Source organism: Mesitornis unicolor, unplaced genomic scaffold (genome assembly GCF_000695765.1).
Source record: "Mesitornis unicolor isolate BGI_N332 unplaced genomic scaffold, ASM69576v1 scaffold17645, whole genome shotgun sequence".
In the NCBI taxonomy this organism is placed as follows: domain Eukaryota; kingdom Metazoa; phylum Chordata; class Aves; order Mesitornithiformes; family Mesitornithidae; genus Mesitornis; species Mesitornis unicolor.
In genome coordinates, this window is record NW_010183661.1 from 58,671 (window position 1) to 74,811 (window position 16,141).

Consider the following 16,141-nt stretch of genomic DNA (forward strand, 5'->3'; position numbering starts at 1 on the left):
GTCTTGGAGGCTGAGGTTTGGTGGAGATGGAGGGCTACAGCAAGGTGACAGCAGGCAGGAAGGTGTGACCCGGGGAGGCTGCCCAGTGCTCTGCCCATCACTGTGGTGGGCAAACAGCTGTGGCACCAGTCCCAGGGCCTCTCTTGGTGTCAGAAAGGAGCCCAGACCAACCTGCTACTCCCTGTGCTGCAGAGTTTGTTTGGAAAAGGCCGACACCAAAATTTTGGTTGGAGAAAACACAGTTTATTCTGGATTCTGACTAATCCTAACATCTCCCCTCTGCCTGAAGCTTGTTTTTTATACATTACTCAGCAGGTCTCACCCCTGCCTCACGATTCCTTTAAAGGGCATGTCAAAGCTCTCCTTTTCATTCATTATTTAAACGTGTTCTCTAGTCCTGCTCCCAGGCTGGCCTGTGGAGCATCCTGCCACACAGGCGCCAAGTATTGAAATTTAGCATGGAAATACTGAACCTGGTCCAGCATGTACCTGGGGCTGAGAGCCCCACAGGGTTCAGGTGTCTGCGGCAGAAGGGGGACACTGCCTGTCCTGCCTGGGGACATGGCAGGGTCACTCAGTGGTATCTCACCTGGCTGCTTTTATTTGCTCGACTCCTTGCTGTGCTCAGCAGTAAGAGCGGGCAACCCAGAAATCACCTCCTCTCCTCCTCTAGGGTGGGGGTAGCTGCAGTCTCTTCAGGTTAAAGGAGGAAAGTTTGCTTTTGGGGAGCTAAAGTAAACCAGCACAGTGTGCCCCAGGAGGTGGAGAAAGGGTTACTAAGGCGTCAGCAGAGTGAGAACAGTCCCTGGAGAAGGGGTCCTGCTGTAGCATGGGGCACTGGAGGGTCCTTATCTGCCTGGGTCACAGGAGATGTTTGTAGGTAATTTAATCAGTCTGTTAATTATTGCCTGCACCACTTGTGAAGCTGCTCTGCTTCAGTGTGAGCTGCTGAGAGGAAGGACATACCCTGCAGCCCAAGAAGGGCTGCCCTGGTGGTTTCTTCCAGCAGTGATGCCAGTTCAGATAGCCTCAGCCCCTCCAATGCTCTGTGGCGCTGTCTGGGGGCTCTCTGTGGGGGTGACACCACTCCATGAGCCACAGCCCAAGGGGGCTGGGGCACCAAGCGGAGCACACAGGGTGTGGAGGCAAGGCTGCGGCTCTGGGTGTGTGGATGCTGTGAAGGGGGAGATTTTCCACCCGTAGGCATGCTCTGAGGGTGGGCATCACCAGGAGAGCCTCAACTCAGCTTGGGGCTCCACTGCAGGGCATCACCTCTTCCTCTGGGCCACGCTGAGAGGGGGTGCTTCACGGTGAGGAGGGAACCACCACCCTTGTTCTCCAGTTTCTCTTTAATCCATTTAAATCTCTTCTCTAAAGAAGAGGCTGTACTGGCCCTGCAGCAGTGAGTGATGGTTTCTGCAGTGTGAGCTGGCAGGGGCCTGAACGCCGGTGATAATCTTTGCCCTTTGCAAGCTCTGCCGGCCTGTAATTGCACTGCTCTCTATTCAGGGCTCTTGTTTTCACTTGTGAGACGGTGGGGATGATGCAAAACTGTCTCTCCTCCAGAAGAAGAGTGCGTTGGGATGGGAATGTTTGGAGTCTTGCTCCTGAAGCCAATTCTCTGTGCCTGGGCTCTCGGCACTGGCTGGGTGCAGTGGGCAGAGCACCAGCCCCGGGCATGCACCACAGCTCCCTTTGCTCTGCTTCACTTTCTGGGGAGATGGCAAGGACTTGGAAAAACTGCTTTGGCCATGGTGAAGCAGAAGGATTGGGCAGAGTGTGCTTGAGAGCATGGCTCTGCCCCGGGTCACACTTGCTGCTCAGCCAGTCTCTGCTGAGGTGGGCGAGTGGCTGGGAGCACAGCCATGCGATAAGGCTTTCTGCAGTGCTATTTATAATGGGGAGACGAGCTGCTGCTGGCACGGGCACTGTGCCGGGCGCAGGACCCTTCACCCAAGTGCTGCTGGAAGTGGCTGAGCTGGCTGTACCGCTGGGGCTGTGCTGGGGAAGGATTTTCCCCCCGACAGCGTTGGGAAACAGATGGGGCCGCATATGAAGGCGGCTCAGCAGGCACAGCCAGGGCAGCCTTCCCGCTATTTAACCTCTCTGGTTGTTCATCTTCATCTCTCCCAGGGCTGGAGTGGGATGGAGTGGCCCTGCAAACCCTGTGGGCCCCTTCTTGTAAGGAGAGGAGCCAGCAGGTGACTCTGCTGGGACAGAGAGCTGGTGGGGGACCTCCTGCCCCCTGGAGCAAGCAGGTTTCACACTCGTCTCCTGGGACTGATTTTCCAAGGTTATCAGCTAAGGATGTGAGTTACTGTCAGGTCATGATGATGAGATCCCCAGTTGATATGCATCCTTGCCCTGCCTGCTGCTGCCTGGCTCGGCAGGGTGCGGGGTGGGGGGGAGGCAGCATGGAGGTGCTGGGAGTTTGGGGGATGGTTCAGAAGGTTTGAGCTCACCTTGTGCTCCACAATGCCCAGAGATCCTGCAGCACTCGAGCTGGGAGTCACTGGGCGAGCAGGGATGGCTGCAGGGGTCCTGGGGCCAATGGCAAGGGGGTAATCACAGCAAGGGGTGGGAGGAGGCACCAGCTGGGACAGTGGGAGAGCTGGGGAGGGTGGTGGTCTCCCAGCCACATCAGAGCCAGCCCCAAGTGCTCGGGGTCCGAGACGCTCCCCTCATCCGCCTCACTCAAGGGGCCCTTGTTTCCAGGGAGGAGATGATTCATGTGCATGGAGTGGCCCCTTAGCAAATCTTCCACTGTTACCAGAGCTCAAGTGTGATCATTGATGGCTGGCTTTTCTCTAAAAGCCCTCCAGGCTGGAGCACACCAAGTTGCTCCATAGCTGCACAGTGCTGGGAGGAGAAGGTACTTTCCAGACTGGCCTTCCTGGCCCCGCCAGGCTGTCCCACTCATCCCAGTTTGCCCCAGCTGGTGATGGCTGGCTGGGAAGCTAAGCCTGGCTGGCAGGGATGTCCCATTCACCCCTGCCGCTTCCCGAGAGCTGAGTGCTGCCCTTCTGCCTGCTTGGAGGTGCAGTGGCCACAGGCAGGGCGCAGACAGGCAGTGCTCTGTCCTCCAGTCTTCTGCACAGAGGAACAATTCTGGGAGCACCACGCCACCCCCGCCAAGGCACTTCCTTGCCGACTGCGTGCCTGCCTCCTCCCGGTTGGAAAGAAATCTTGAGAATGGGAATGGGAACAGGAACTGCCTCAGGAGCTCAGTAAAGAGCTCAGGAGGCATTGGCCTTCCTTCAGGGAGCTGGGGCAGGAGGAGGCTGGGGGCTGCCAGTGAGGTATGGAGGCACATCCCTGTGCCCGGGTGTCTCTTGCAGGCGGCTCAGCATCAGTCCATGGAGAGGACAGAGCATTTTGTGTGCTGTGACCAGCAGTGCTGGGTCTGTTTGTCACAGGGTGGGCGACCTCCCTGCAGGGCTCCTCCTGGGGCTGGGGCATCTCCAACGCTGTCATTGGGTGCTGGGGTAGCCCTTGGCTGTGCCCCCTTCCTTGACCCACACCCCATCTATTTCTGGCATCCCAGGAGCGATAAACGTTTGTTTACTGCCGGTGGCAGCTCTAAGCAGCCCAGTTCAGGCAGGCAGAGCGTCCCAGGGCCCTGCCCACGCCAACAGGAAGGGTTTATTTTTGCTTGGTTTTTATTTTAGCTACAAACAATGGCCGTCACTCCCAGCATCCGATTTCCCCCCAGCCCCCCTCACCCCCAGCCTTCACCTGGTGCCGGAGGAAGCGCAGCCGGGGGCAGGCGGAGGACGGGAGAGCCATTGCAGCGGCCTTGCAGCATTACGGTGCTGTGAAACAGCATCACCCCTCCCAGGGCTCTCTTTTAGGCTGCAGAGCAGCTTTGCTCGGTGTGACAATCCCATGTGCATTGTCTTATGTTTGCCCTTGCAAAAGCTGGGTCTGTACACCAGGAAACTCCTGCCTTGGCTTGGCCAGAGCCTTTTCCTCCTCCTCCTCCTCCTCTTCCTCCTCTCTGCAGGTTGCTGGAGCAAGACCTGATTTCTGCTCATGTGATGGAGCAGAGGCCGGGGAGGGGGAGATGGGTTCTGCAGCTGTCAGCAGCGCCTGGACCCTTATCTGGTCCCTGAGGAGGGGAGCACTTGCGGGGTCCAAAAATAGAGCTGGCCTGGGTGCAGAGTGGAGAGAGGTGGTGGGGTACTGACAGGGACGCAGCTCCTCTGCCAGCATCGTGCTTGGTGCTGCTTCTAGGGCAGGAGAGAAAATACTGCCCCGTTGTCCTGAACAGCAGCGTCCTGGTGCTCATCTTGTCCCAAAAAAGCTGCCCTGGATTACCCCAGCCCATCCAGCTCCAGTTGGTCAATGCTGAAGCCATCTGCTGCTGCGGCTCCTAGCCTTCCCAGGCTTGGAGACCTCGCTGACATCTCCCTGTCCTGCCACAGCAGCGGGACAGGCGGCAAATGTGGAGAGGAGTGAGTTTCTGGGAGGGGAGGCTGGTGTCGCTCCCTGTCTTGGGATGTCTGTGTCCAAAGCCTGAGCCCAGCAAAGCAGCGCAATCCCATGAGATTTTGGTTGCAAGAGAAGCCTCAGAGGAAAGCAGCAGGTGGGAGCCATTTGTCAGCACCAGAGGCAGGCGTGAGGCCGGAGACGTCCTGTGAGCAAGGCGGTGGCTTGGCAAGTGGGGACTGCAGAGTCCCTTTTTGGCTGTGTCCCCTGCTCGGTGCCTGTGACTGCTCTGATGTCGTGCTGCCTTCTCCCCAGGAACCCTTTGATGTCCTGCTGCTGCCTCCATCCCCAGGCTCTGCAGTTTCACTCCACAGTTGCCAGAGCCCCCAAAGACGGAGTCATGCACTGACACCAGCACCCACGCACCCATCCCCATCCCTGGTCCCTGCCTGCTGTGGCGTGGGCACGGACACAGCCTGGTGCAGGGTCTGTGCTCGCTCTTGACCTTGTTTGCTGGGTAACCTTGGGCCAGTCACATTGGCACCCACTGCTCTCCAAACAGCAAGCCTGGAGCAATCTCCCCTTGCTTCCTGCAGCCACCCCATTAACCTTATTTAGGCTGGGAGCCTAATGAGTGTAGGAAATTAATTCCTTCCCTTCCTCCTCTCCCCCAGGCAGAGGCTTGGCTCAGCAGGCCCTGTGCCCTCCTGGGATCACAGGCCTCTTTGACTGCCTCCCCTCCTTGTATTTCGGAGGATGTTTAACAAGGGAGACGGAGGGGACAGCTCAGCTGGGGAGAAACAAAGGCGCCTTCAGTGCTCACCCTGCGCCGTGCTTCGTGCGCCCCGGCTCAGAGCTGGCAGTTGGGGCATTGCTGATGAGCTCAGCCCCCTGCCATGCCAGACGACAAACCTCGTTTATTGGGCACTCCTGTTTCTTGTATGTAGAGGGATCTCCTTGCCCCTCTCACCACGTACACCGCCTGCTTTTTCACCATTAATAGAAATCTGCTTGTCCTTTTGCCTTCGGCTGGTCCTAAGCCTTTACACGGGAGCTGGTGGCTGTGATGGGAGATGTCCTACACACAGCAGGGATGGGGATGCTGGTGAGCACCATGGCCTTGTGCGAACACCCCAAGGAGGATCTACCCTTCTTCTCTCCCTCCCTGCCTCTGCAGAGGGGCAAGGAGAGGGCCATGGCAGCCAAGTGCTTACCCTCCCTCACAGCCTGAGGCTCTCCTGTGTGTGGTCAGAGCATCAGCAGGACCTGGGTGCCATGGCTGCCTGTCTGCTGAGGGCTATTTTTTTAGGTCAGGGAGCAGGAGCCCCACTTGCCCTCTGTTTCCTCACTCCTTTCCTGTGTGCTGGGGGATGCTGTCAGCTCCGCAGGCTTCATTGCTCCTTCTGGAGCTGTGCTGAGGCTTCTCCCCCTGCCTGCGGGCTACCTGACCCCATTTGGCCTGCCCACAGGAGGTGACCACTGGCAAAGCTGCCCTTGCTGAAAGGCCTGAGGCTGCTGTTTAGCTTGGCGCTGGGGAGGGAGGAGGAAGCAGAAGGTTTGCAGAGATAGAAGCTCATCGCCTGGGGTGGCAGGAAGAGGCTTGTGAGCTGCATCCTGCCTTGTGTCCTGGGGAGATGTCTATTCGGGGCTGGGCATGCTGTCTCCTTGCCCAAGGGCTCATCTCAGCTGGGCACTGATCCACATCAACCCACTCATGTTGAGTTCCCCTTCAGCCGAGCAGCTTTGAAGCAGCAGTTGGTTTTACTGTGCTGTCCCAGCTTTGGGCAGCAGTGCCAGCCTGGTCCAGGGGACTCGCTCTGTGCTTCAGACCATGGCTCACAGGGGTGGAAGGTGGGCACCCGAAATCCTAAGTCAAACTGGTATTATCAGCTCAGTTTTTGATGAGTGTTTTGATGAGCTCATTATAGAACATGAGTAACAAGGATCCCAGCAGCAGCACAGCACCCTGCCCCTCCTGTGGGAAATACGCCCCGTGCCAGCCCTCACAGCTGCCCAGCTCTGCTCTGCCAGGACCCTTCCCCTGGCAGAGCCCGGAGGGGCAGCAGTGGGGACAGGTACAGCCCAGGCAGGGTGTCCCAGTGCTCTGTGCTGCCGAGACACACGCTCTCCCTTCCTTGCAAGCCAAGGGAGCTGCCTCTGCAGTCACCTCTGGCCTCTCCTCCTGTCCCTGGAGACCCAAAGCCAGCTGCGTGCTGCCCCAGCTGTGCCATGATTACTTTCATTTACTGCCAAGGGAAGGGATCCAGCTCACGCTTGCACTGAAACTGCAGCTTTTTTGTCCACGCTCTGTAGCCTCCAGAGCTGTGGCTTTGCTGGTGTCCCTGAACTTGGGCTCTCCAATGCAGGACACCTCCTGCAAGCGCTGGGCCCTGCAGAAGCCACCGTGAGAGCCACTGGAGCTGAGTGGGTGCATGGCCCAGGATGAAACAGGAGCTTGGCTTTCGATCCAGCTCACTTTTTTCTTATCCTGCTCAGAGGAGATAAGGCACAGGAAAAGACCTGGGATGAGGATGTCGGTGCACATGCAGAGCTGGGGGTGTGGGAGCTCATGAGTGATTTGGAGTCCAGAGCTCGCCTTGTTCAAGTCCTCCCCATCCTTCCCATCCCTGACCAACATGTTTTTCCAAAGCTGTTGGTCAGCTGCTGCCAGCACCATAAACTCTGCTTTCAGGGAAACTTTGTTTTGTAGCCCTGCTCTGTTATGCAAACACCCAAGTGTTTTCTGGAGGCTTGCTGCACAGGTAACCCCACAGCTGCGGTGTGCTTTTGCTTCATAAAAACTAGCCCATGAATCACTCCATCAAAGAGAAACCCCACAGTTTTAATGTGTTGTGCATATGGTGGTGATTTGAGGCACAATCTGTTTTGCTGCTTTTTGCTGGGCTCTCCCTATCTCCCCTGTCTGGTTCTGTCTGCTGCTGGGCTGTATTCAGGTGCAGCAGTAGCCCAGGAGCTGGTGGGTACTGGGATCCCACACACTGGAAAGCAGACGAGTGGTGGCTTCTGGTGCGTGCAGTTCCTCTTTGCCAAAATGTCAACTGCTCTGAACCTCTTGGCCACCTCCAGGCTAACACAGACCCAGGTGGAGAGAGCCCTTCTTGTGCTGCAGTCTCCATGGGGCAGTGACCACTTAGAGGGAAGAGGGGGGTGGCCTTGGAGCAGTTTGGATGAGCTGGGATGATACAGGTGAGGGGTGGCAGCAGGGCAGTGGAGCTGCTGTCAGTAAGCATGAGGAGGAGGGCTCTAGCCTGTGTATGGGGAGTCTGTGGAGGTGGCATTGGGCTGGGAGGTCACTGGTGGTGACCAATGTTCCCCACCAGGCATGGTGGGGAGGACGTCTCCCTGGGCAGCATTGCCAGGTGGGTCTGGAGATGGCATCTGGGTTTCCTTCCCTTCCTTCCCTTCGTCACCACCCAGCACCCAGCACAGCGAGAGGGCACCAGCAGCAATAATACACTGTCGGGCAGACAGAGGTGTAGTTTTATCTACATGGAAAAATACATGAGCTGAGCCCTTTGATAGCAGTCCAGTAGCCCTGCAGAGCTGGTGTTTCCTCTCACAGGCTCAGCAGGCTGCATGCATCCCGGTCTGCGTGCAGGCGGAGGAGCTTGTGTGTGGAAGGAGCACGTGCGTGCTTAGCAAACACCAGTGAGCCGTGCTGGGCCAGCTGGGAAAGACCCCCACTCTGGGCTCTCCCACACATTTCCATCCTCTCTGCCCTGTCTTAACGCCAGCATCCCAACACCACCCTGGCTGATGGGCTTTTCTGTGCTCCCCCCAGTGCTGGACCAGCTCCTGCCAGAGCTCAGCGTCTTGCTCAAGCTGCTGGACCACGAGTACCTGAGTGCCACCACGCAGGAGAAGAAGCTGGCTGTCTCCACCATCCTGCAGAAGCTGCAGCCTCCCGCAGGTCCGTGTCCCGCTCCCACGGTGCCCGGGGGCTGTCCCCAGAGGCAGTGCGTGTCCCCAAGCCAAAACCCCAGCAGGGTAGGGAAAACCCTCTGCAGGGCAGGGATGAGCTGCCTCTGTGCCCAGCACAGCCTCAGCCCCCTCGGGCTGCTTTGCTCCCTGCTTTCTCTTCCCAGCTACCCCCGCCGCAGGCGTGGGGGCTGGCGTCAGCCCTGCCATGGCTGCGGGGGGGAGGCTGCTCCCTGCGGAAACGCTGCTTTGCAGCGGTTTTCCTGCCACCGGTTTCTGCTCAGCACAGAGGTTTCCGCGGGAAGGCCGGGAGGGTGCACCTGGGGCTTCACAGCCTCCCCACCTTCCTGCCCTCCTGGAGCATCCCTGGGGGCTGCTCCGCCCCCCAGGAGCCTGCTCCGGAGGAATGTCTCACGGGCTGGCCTGTGTCCTTGGGGTGGTGTTTGTGGGGAGAAGGGGTGCCAGTGCTTGCCTCGGCCACCCTGTCCACCCCCAGGCTGAGAACATCCCTTTGCTCCCAGGGAAGGACGTGGACTACATGTACGTCAACACGGCATCCCTGAGCAATGGCACCAGCTTCGTGGAGTCTCTCTTTGAGGAGTTTGGTACGTGTGGATGTCCCAGAGTGACGTGCCAGTGGTCACGCTGGGTGGGTGCAGTGCTGGCTTCGGAGTCCCTGCTGACAGCAAGTGCTTTTGCGGTGCTCTGGGGAAGGAGGGTGAAAGCTGCATCCTTGGGCGCTGTCACCCCAGGCGCTTGCTCCCACTCCCCTGAAGCTGCTTGGCAGCTGGCCATGCGGGGGTCCATGCACACCTCGGACTAGCTGCGTTTACCAGCAGTGCCCATCTCCCAGCACCTTCCTAGCAAAAGGCCATGGGTGCTTGCCTTGGGGGCCCCTGGAGGGCATGGCTGGTGAGGCCAGCTCTGGGGTTTCCTGCTCCCTTCACCCTCTCCGCTTGCCCCCGGGCAGACTGTGACCTGCGGGATCTCCAGGACATGCAGGAGGAGGAGGGGGACACCAGTGATGGCGTTGGCTTGGAGCTGGCAAGGAGCCAGACGGCAAAAAACGTGAGTCCTGAACACCCACCTGTGAGGTCCACTCTGCACCCACACAGGGAGGTGGCGGTGGCTGGGGCTGGGACCCCGTCCTGTCCTTTGCCATCATGGTAGCTGCTGGGACTCACGACCCTCGCCATTGCCTGGCTAATGCCGGTGGTGTTTCTGCTGTAGGTTCCTGTGGATCCTGCTCCACCGCTGCCCACCGCCCCCCCGCCTGAGGATTATTATGAGGAAGCCCTGCCCCTGGGCCCTGGCAAGGCTCCTGAGTACATCACCTCCCGCAGTGAGTCCAGCTCCGCGCCGGGGTGGCAGGAGGGTGCAGAGAGCCCCGCAAGCCCTTCCCTTCTCGCTGTGCTCTTATGCAAGGAGTTGTTTGCCCTGGCTTGCCTGGGAAGGGGGTGATGGGGAAAGGTTGGACTGCTGCTGAGATGCCTCGGGAGGGTGTGCTTTGCTCTGTCCCAGCTCGCTGCTCAGAGCATCCTTGGGGGAATTACCAGGTGTAACAGCCCCAGCTGCCCTCTGCTTCTTCCACAGACAGCTCCAGCCCCCCCAACTCCATCGAAGATGGCTACTATGAGGATGCAGACAGCAACTACCCCGTCACCAGGATGAACGGGGAGCAAAAAAACTCCTGTAGGTATCTGGGTGCCCTCACTGAGGAGGGGAGAGCTTCGGCAAAGTCCAGTCCCAAGTTGGAAGCTTGAGGGCTGGGCTGGGGGCCATGGCAGAGGAGCCCTGCACCTCCATGCTTCACGCAGGAAGTGTGGGGCAGAGGGCCAGCACCTGGTCCTATGCTGTGGGCAGAAGGTTTAATCCAGGCTTTCAAAATTTGAGGGTTGCAAAGAAATAAGCCAGCCCAGGGGTTTGGCTGGATGCACCTGGGACTGGCGTCTGGCCTGCGAGCATCCTGCCTGGTTTGGAAGGGAAATGGGGATGGCTAGGGTGAAAGCACCGCTGTTTTCAGAGGTTGATACTGAGTCCCAGGCTCTGTGCTGGAGCCCATCGGGCACAGGGAGCACTGGCAGCGTGTAGACATCCCCAGCAGGCAGGGCCCCAGGGTGCCATTTGGGGTGACTCTCCTGCTTCCTTCCAGACAATGACTCGGATGCGATGAGCAGCTCTTACGAGTCGTATGATGAGGAAGAGGAGGAGGGGAAGGGCCAGCAGCTGACACACCAGTGGCCGTCAGAGGAAGCCTCCATGAACCTGGTGAAAGATTGCAGGATTTGCGCTTTCCTATTACGCAAGAAGCGCTTTGGACAGTGGGCCAAGCAGCTCACCATCATACGGGACAGCAAACTGCTGGTGAGCCCAGGGCTGGTGGGGGACAGAGACCCACTGTCAGGTTGGGAGGGCAGTCAGGTCCAAGATGAAGAAAAACAGCATTATCCAAGCCAAGACCCTGCCCCAAGGCTGCGACTGCCCTGCCGAGCACATGCAGGGGCTGCTCTCGCTTCCCTTGCAAGCAAACAGAGGGCTTCCCTCTTTTGGGACCCCCACAGAGTGAGAGGGCACCCTGCAACCCTCCGCCACTGGGGCTGTTGCAGAGACTGAGCCACCTCCATCAGTGTCACCTATGAGGGACCCTGGGAGGGACACCAACTCTGCCTGGGACGGGCATGATTCAGCCAAGCCCTGAGCAGCTCCCTTTGCTTCCCTCAGTGCTACAAAAGCTCCAAGGACCGGCAGCCGCACGTGGAGGTGCCCCTGGCCACCTGCAACGTCATCTACGTCCCCAAGGATGGGCGGCGCAAGAAGCATGAGCTGCGATTCTCACTGCCGGGGGCCGAGGCGCTGGTGCTGGCCGTGCAGAGCAAGGAGCAGGCTGAGGAGTGGCTGAAGGTACCGTGGCTACCCCATGCTTCGCCAGGGTGGCTGTCTTGGTGTCCTCCCTGGCTGAGGAGGGGAGGGGGCTGCCCTGGGAAAGGCCTTGCCCCCACTGGAATCGGAAGGGGGCTTTGCTCCTGTCTCTTATCAGCTGCGGGGAGCTGGCCAGCTGCTTCCCAGGGCCTGAGCGTCTCCGGTGCCGATAGCCCCTGCGGGGTGGGGATGTTTGCTCTCCCCCTCCTCATCCCCGTGGCCCTTTCCTGCCTTTGTTCGGGGGGTGGAGGCGGGGGCCGCAAGGAAGGGACCGCGGGTGGGAAAGGAGCCTCTGTGCACACCACAAACCCAGCTGTTACCCCAAACGTGGGAAAACGGGGCCATTTCACATGGCCTGGGCAAGCCACACTGTGCCAGCCTGTAAAACAGGTGTCCTGTGCTGGCAGGATGACAGCAGCTTGGCACACAAGTCCATTACCTCTGAGATTTCCAAAATCTCTGACAAAAATCTGCAAAACAGGTTGCAGTTTTGAAGGGGCCAAGGTGTGTGCGATCCCCCAGGCAAGCCAGTCTCATGCCTCAAGCAGGGCTCGCTGTTCTGTCCTGCAAAGACTAGGACCTCTCTCCTCATAGTTCAGCCCCGCTTTGGTGACAAGAAGGGGGGATGCTCAGCCAGGGAAGGTAGCCCTGGGCCTCAAGTCCGTTTTGAGCAGCTGCTGGGGGCTGTCTCTGCAGGTGATAAAGGAAGCGAGCAGTCCGGCAGCGGGTGGGATGGAAGCTCCCACCTCCCCATTGATGCCGTGCAAGATGGACCTGGATAAGGTGATGGTTTCTAACCGCCCTGCCAAGGTGCTGTGTGGAGCTGCTGCAGGCGAGCCTGGGGAATGGGGACCAGGAGGAGCACCAAGCTCCTGGTGCTGGACGGGAGGCCCCTTCCCATCCTTACAGCAGCTCTGCAGGGCACCCCTGGCACCAGGGGTACATCCCAGCCCCAGGCGGGAGGGATGAAGGGCCGATAGTGGCCTCGCTGGGGGTCATGCAGGTGTACACTGCTGACAGGGTGCCTGCTCCGCTCCCCTTGCAGCGACTATCGCAGGAGAAGCACACCTCCGACTCTGACAGTGTGGCAATGGGAGAGACCGGCTCCCCAGCAACCCGCAGAGAGCCCAGCGAGCATGGTATGGCCCCTGCCCCCAGCCAGATGGGCTTTTCCCCTGGCCAGTGGGGTCAGCTCTGCACTACAGCTTGGGAAGCATCCTCTACTGGTGAGAGGGGATGCCATGACTCATGCTGGGGGCACACAGCTACCATGTTCTGTTCCAGGTAAAGGCAAAAAGAGCGGCTTGGCTGACCTGAAGGGCTCGATGAGCCGGGCAGCAGGGAAGAAGATCACCAGGATCATCAGCTTCTCCAAAAAGAAGCCTTCCCCCGAGGACACACAGACCTCCTCCACAGAGGAGGACATCCCCTGTTGCGGTTCGTGTGGACTGGGACAGAGACAAGGCTTGGTTCATGTGGGGCCAGGAGTGATGGGGAGCTGGCATCCTTCCCCTCAGTATGGCCATATGAGGGTCAGGTTGGAGAGTAAAGGGGTAGTGGGGTAGGGGCAAGCTCACTGAGCTGATGGAGAGCTGAGACTCCCTTGGGATATGAAACGGTGCCTGGTACTGGCTCTGCAAATTCCTGTGGTGCATGGGGAAGCAGTGAGAGGTCCCCCATGTCCCAGAAATAGGCTCAAGTGATGGTGTGGCACTGAGCCAGCACCTCACCTGGGGCCAGCATGTCCCAGCTGGCTCTCTGTGGGGAAACTGAGGCACAGAAGGCCCAAATGGTTAGGGACCCATGCCATTCTATCTGGGCAGCCATGTCTCATTAAAGCTATCCTGAAGTCTGGCCAAGAAGGTGCTGAGACCCTTCCCCTGTCATCCCCCAGGCTACCTCAGCGTCCTGGTTAACCAGTGCTGGAAGGAGCGCTGGTGTCGCCTGAAGGGCAACACCTTGTACTTCCACAAGGACCGCACTGACCTGCGGACCCACGTCAATGCCATCATCCTGCGGGGCTGCGAGGTGGTTCCAGGGCTGGGCCCCAAACACCCCTTCGCTTTCCGCATCCTTCGCAACGGGCAGGAGGTGGCTGCGCTGGAGGTGAGCGGGCAGCGGGGCGGGCAGGGTGTGCCGGTCCCATAAGGAGAGGGTTGCCAAGCTGAGGGAGCATCTCCTGTGATGATCAACACTTGCATGAAATCAGTGCCTTGTTTTCCCCTCCCCTGCATGCTGAAGAAGCCCAGGGTATCATTTGGGTGAGCCAGGGCAGCCGTGCAGGTATTTTCAGGCTGAAGGCAGGGAGGAGGCTGGCAGGGCTGAAGCAGGGAGGTTGCAGAGGGTGGCTGGGGATTTGGGACTGGGACCTCCTATATGTGCCTGTGTGCCCTTTCTTGGACCCTCCTAAGTCTTGCACAGCTGGGCCTTGCGTCAGGAGGCAGGAGCTGGACATGCACCCCAACCCTTTCTCTCTCCTGCAGGCAAGCTGCTCTGAAGACCTGGGCCGCTGGCTGGGTCTCCTCTTGGTGGAGACGGGCTCCCAGACAGCACCAGAGGCCTTGCACTACGACTATGTGGATGTGGAGACTATCGCCAACATAGTGACGGCTGTGAGGCACTCCTACCTGTAAGGCTGTCCTCCTGCTGTGCCGCGGGCTGGGAAGGAGCTGTGCCAGGGGCAGAGCATTGGGGTAGGGATGGTGATCCTCAGCCCTGTGTGCCCCCTCAAAAAGGCACAGGTTGGGAGAAGGGGTGTGCTGGGATCTTGGGGAAAGCCAGTGTCATAGGGGTTGCTGGTTCCCTTGGGCAGGATGGAAAACAAGGCATTTCATCAACACTGATGAAAGACCTAAGGGATACACGTGGTAGGGGAGAGTAGGGTGGGGTGAGTACTCATGAGCGAAGCTGGGAGAGCAATGCAGGAAATCCTTTGAGATGGAAGGGCTCTCTAGGGGGCTGGCAGGGATGTCCTGGAAAGGAAAGCCTCATCCCTGGTCTCGCAGGTGGGCCAGCTCCTCCCAAGACCACCAGCCAGACTCCTCCCGTGTGGTGTATGACGATGTTCCCTACGAGAAGGTTCAGGTGAGTGTGGCTCAGGGGCTTGCCCTTTCCAATCACTGTGGCTGGGCTGTAGAAGATGCTGCATGGAGCCTTGGCCAGGCCGTGCTGGCCCAGCAGATGTTTCAGCACGTTCTCCCTCCTATCACCACCGCAGACCAAGGAGGAGCCAGCACGGCCAGCAGGAGCCCAGGTGAAGCGCCATGCTTCCTCCTGCAGCGAGAAGTCACGGCGTGTGGACCCGCAAGTCAAAGTGAAGAGGCACGCATCAAGTGAGTGGGGGTCCCTGGCCACAATCCTCAGTGGGGGCACCCTGGCCAGTGCGGGACGACGTTGTTCTCCCAGGGGGTCTGCAGCCGGGCTGGGGCTGGTGGGTTCTGGCACACGAGTGATGAGTTGAGCAGCACCCAGTCAGCTGGACCTAGGGTGGCATTGGTGCAACCAGGGCCAGAGCCTTCATCACGTGCTCTCCTTGTGTGTGCAGATGCTAACCAGTACAGGTACGGGAAGAACCGAGCTGAGGAGGATGCCAGGCGGTTTCTGACGGAGAAGGAGAAGCTGGAGAAGGAGAAAGCATCGATCCGCAGTGAGCTGATGTTGCTACGGAAAGAGAAGCGAGAGCTGCGGGAAGCCATGAAGGGCAGCACGGGTAGGTTGGTGCCATCCGAGCACTGCAGCTGGGATGCTGAGGGGAACTTGGGTTCGGGGAGGGGGAAGGCTGCAGAGCTGGGGTAGGATGGGGACACTGGGCTGGTGATGGCATTGTGGCTGTGAGCAGGGCTGGCATCCCCATCTAGCGTCCCCAGCCAGGAGGATGGGTGGCTTTTCCATCCCCATGGCCTCATCCCCGGGCGAAGGTGCTGAGCTGGGTGTGCTTGTGCAAGCAGGGACGAAGCTGCAGGACCTGGAGCAGCAGGTGGCGGTGCTAGAGGAGCAGTGTCGGCAGAACGAGGAGCGCCGCGTCGACCTGGAGCTCAAGCTGACTGAAGTGAAGGAGCGGCTGAAGCAGTCGCTGGCGGGAGGGCCAGCCCTGGGGCTGGCTGTGACTGGCAAGGCTGAAAATGGGGTACGCGTCCCTTCTTCCTCTCTCTTGTAGTGCCAGCTTCCCCCAGCAATGGTGCTTGGGGTGCAGTGTGTGGGGAAGAAGGGACGGCCCTGCTGTCCCATTGTCAACTATGCTTAGCCACATCTTGTTCCCTGGGTGTCCTAAATCCTCCTCCTCCTTTCTCACCCTTTTCCACAGGAAGCTACAAACAAGCCAAATGGGAGCCCCCCTGAGCACTTGGTCCCCGTTAACAGTGCAGCTGAACTGAGGAAAAGGAGTCCCTCCATCCTCCCTGCCAACAAGGGAAACGTGCTGCGAAAGGCCAAGGTCCTGCTTCACTCCCCCTCTCCTCCCTCACCCCATGGGAAATCACATTCTTCATCCCATCCTTCTTGCTTGACCATGAAATCTGGGGACCACCAAGGATGCTCCCTACCCCAAAAGCGAGGGGTACTGCCAGGGTCTCCTGCAGCCAGACTGACCCAGCTCAGTGACACTGCTGGCGTGAGCCTGGCTTACAGGGAGATTTGGGAGGTGCAGGGCTGGGTGTGCAGCAGGGAGAGCATTGCCTCTACAATGCCCAGGGCAGCAGAAAGCCCAGGCTTTGAAGATGCTGGGGTGGTCCAAAGCCCCCAGCAGGGAGGGATGCCTTTGAAGGGCTCAGTGCTCACTTCTCCAGCAACGTCTCATCCCCTGCTTTTTTTCCTTTATCTGCAGGAATGGGAAAAGAAACAGACTTAAGCCAAGCTG

The 16,141-nt window shown here is 59.1% G+C and overlaps 1 protein-coding gene across 1 annotated transcript in view; it reads left to right on the forward strand.

Annotated features, from left to right (window-relative positions):
- AFAP1L1 (actin filament associated protein 1-like 1) overlaps positions 1 to 16,132 on the forward strand; it is a 21,085-nt gene extending 4,953 nt beyond the window's left edge. The window contains exons 2-19 of the mRNA XM_010184233.1: positions 8,231 to 8,359; positions 8,889 to 8,972; positions 9,338 to 9,435; positions 9,598 to 9,709; positions 9,961 to 10,059; positions 10,520 to 10,731; positions 11,089 to 11,268; positions 11,983 to 12,069; positions 12,332 to 12,425; positions 12,571 to 12,723; positions 13,181 to 13,392; positions 13,770 to 13,915; positions 14,292 to 14,379; positions 14,510 to 14,618; positions 14,831 to 14,995; positions 15,234 to 15,412; positions 15,590 to 15,718; positions 16,109 to 16,132. Of these exons, the coding sequence (XP_010182535.1) occupies positions 8,231 to 8,359; positions 8,889 to 8,972; positions 9,338 to 9,435; positions 9,598 to 9,709; positions 9,961 to 10,059; positions 10,520 to 10,731; positions 11,089 to 11,268; positions 11,983 to 12,069; positions 12,332 to 12,425; positions 12,571 to 12,723; positions 13,181 to 13,392; positions 13,770 to 13,915; positions 14,292 to 14,379; positions 14,510 to 14,618; positions 14,831 to 14,995; positions 15,234 to 15,412; positions 15,590 to 15,718; positions 16,109 to 16,132 (2,300 nt within the window). The remainder of the gene's footprint in view (positions 1 to 8,230; positions 8,360 to 8,888; positions 8,973 to 9,337; positions 9,436 to 9,597; positions 9,710 to 9,960; positions 10,060 to 10,519; positions 10,732 to 11,088; positions 11,269 to 11,982; positions 12,070 to 12,331; positions 12,426 to 12,570; positions 12,724 to 13,180; positions 13,393 to 13,769; positions 13,916 to 14,291; positions 14,380 to 14,509; positions 14,619 to 14,830; positions 14,996 to 15,233; positions 15,413 to 15,589; positions 15,719 to 16,108) is intronic.
- Positions 16,133 to 16,141: the final 9 nt, after the last annotated feature.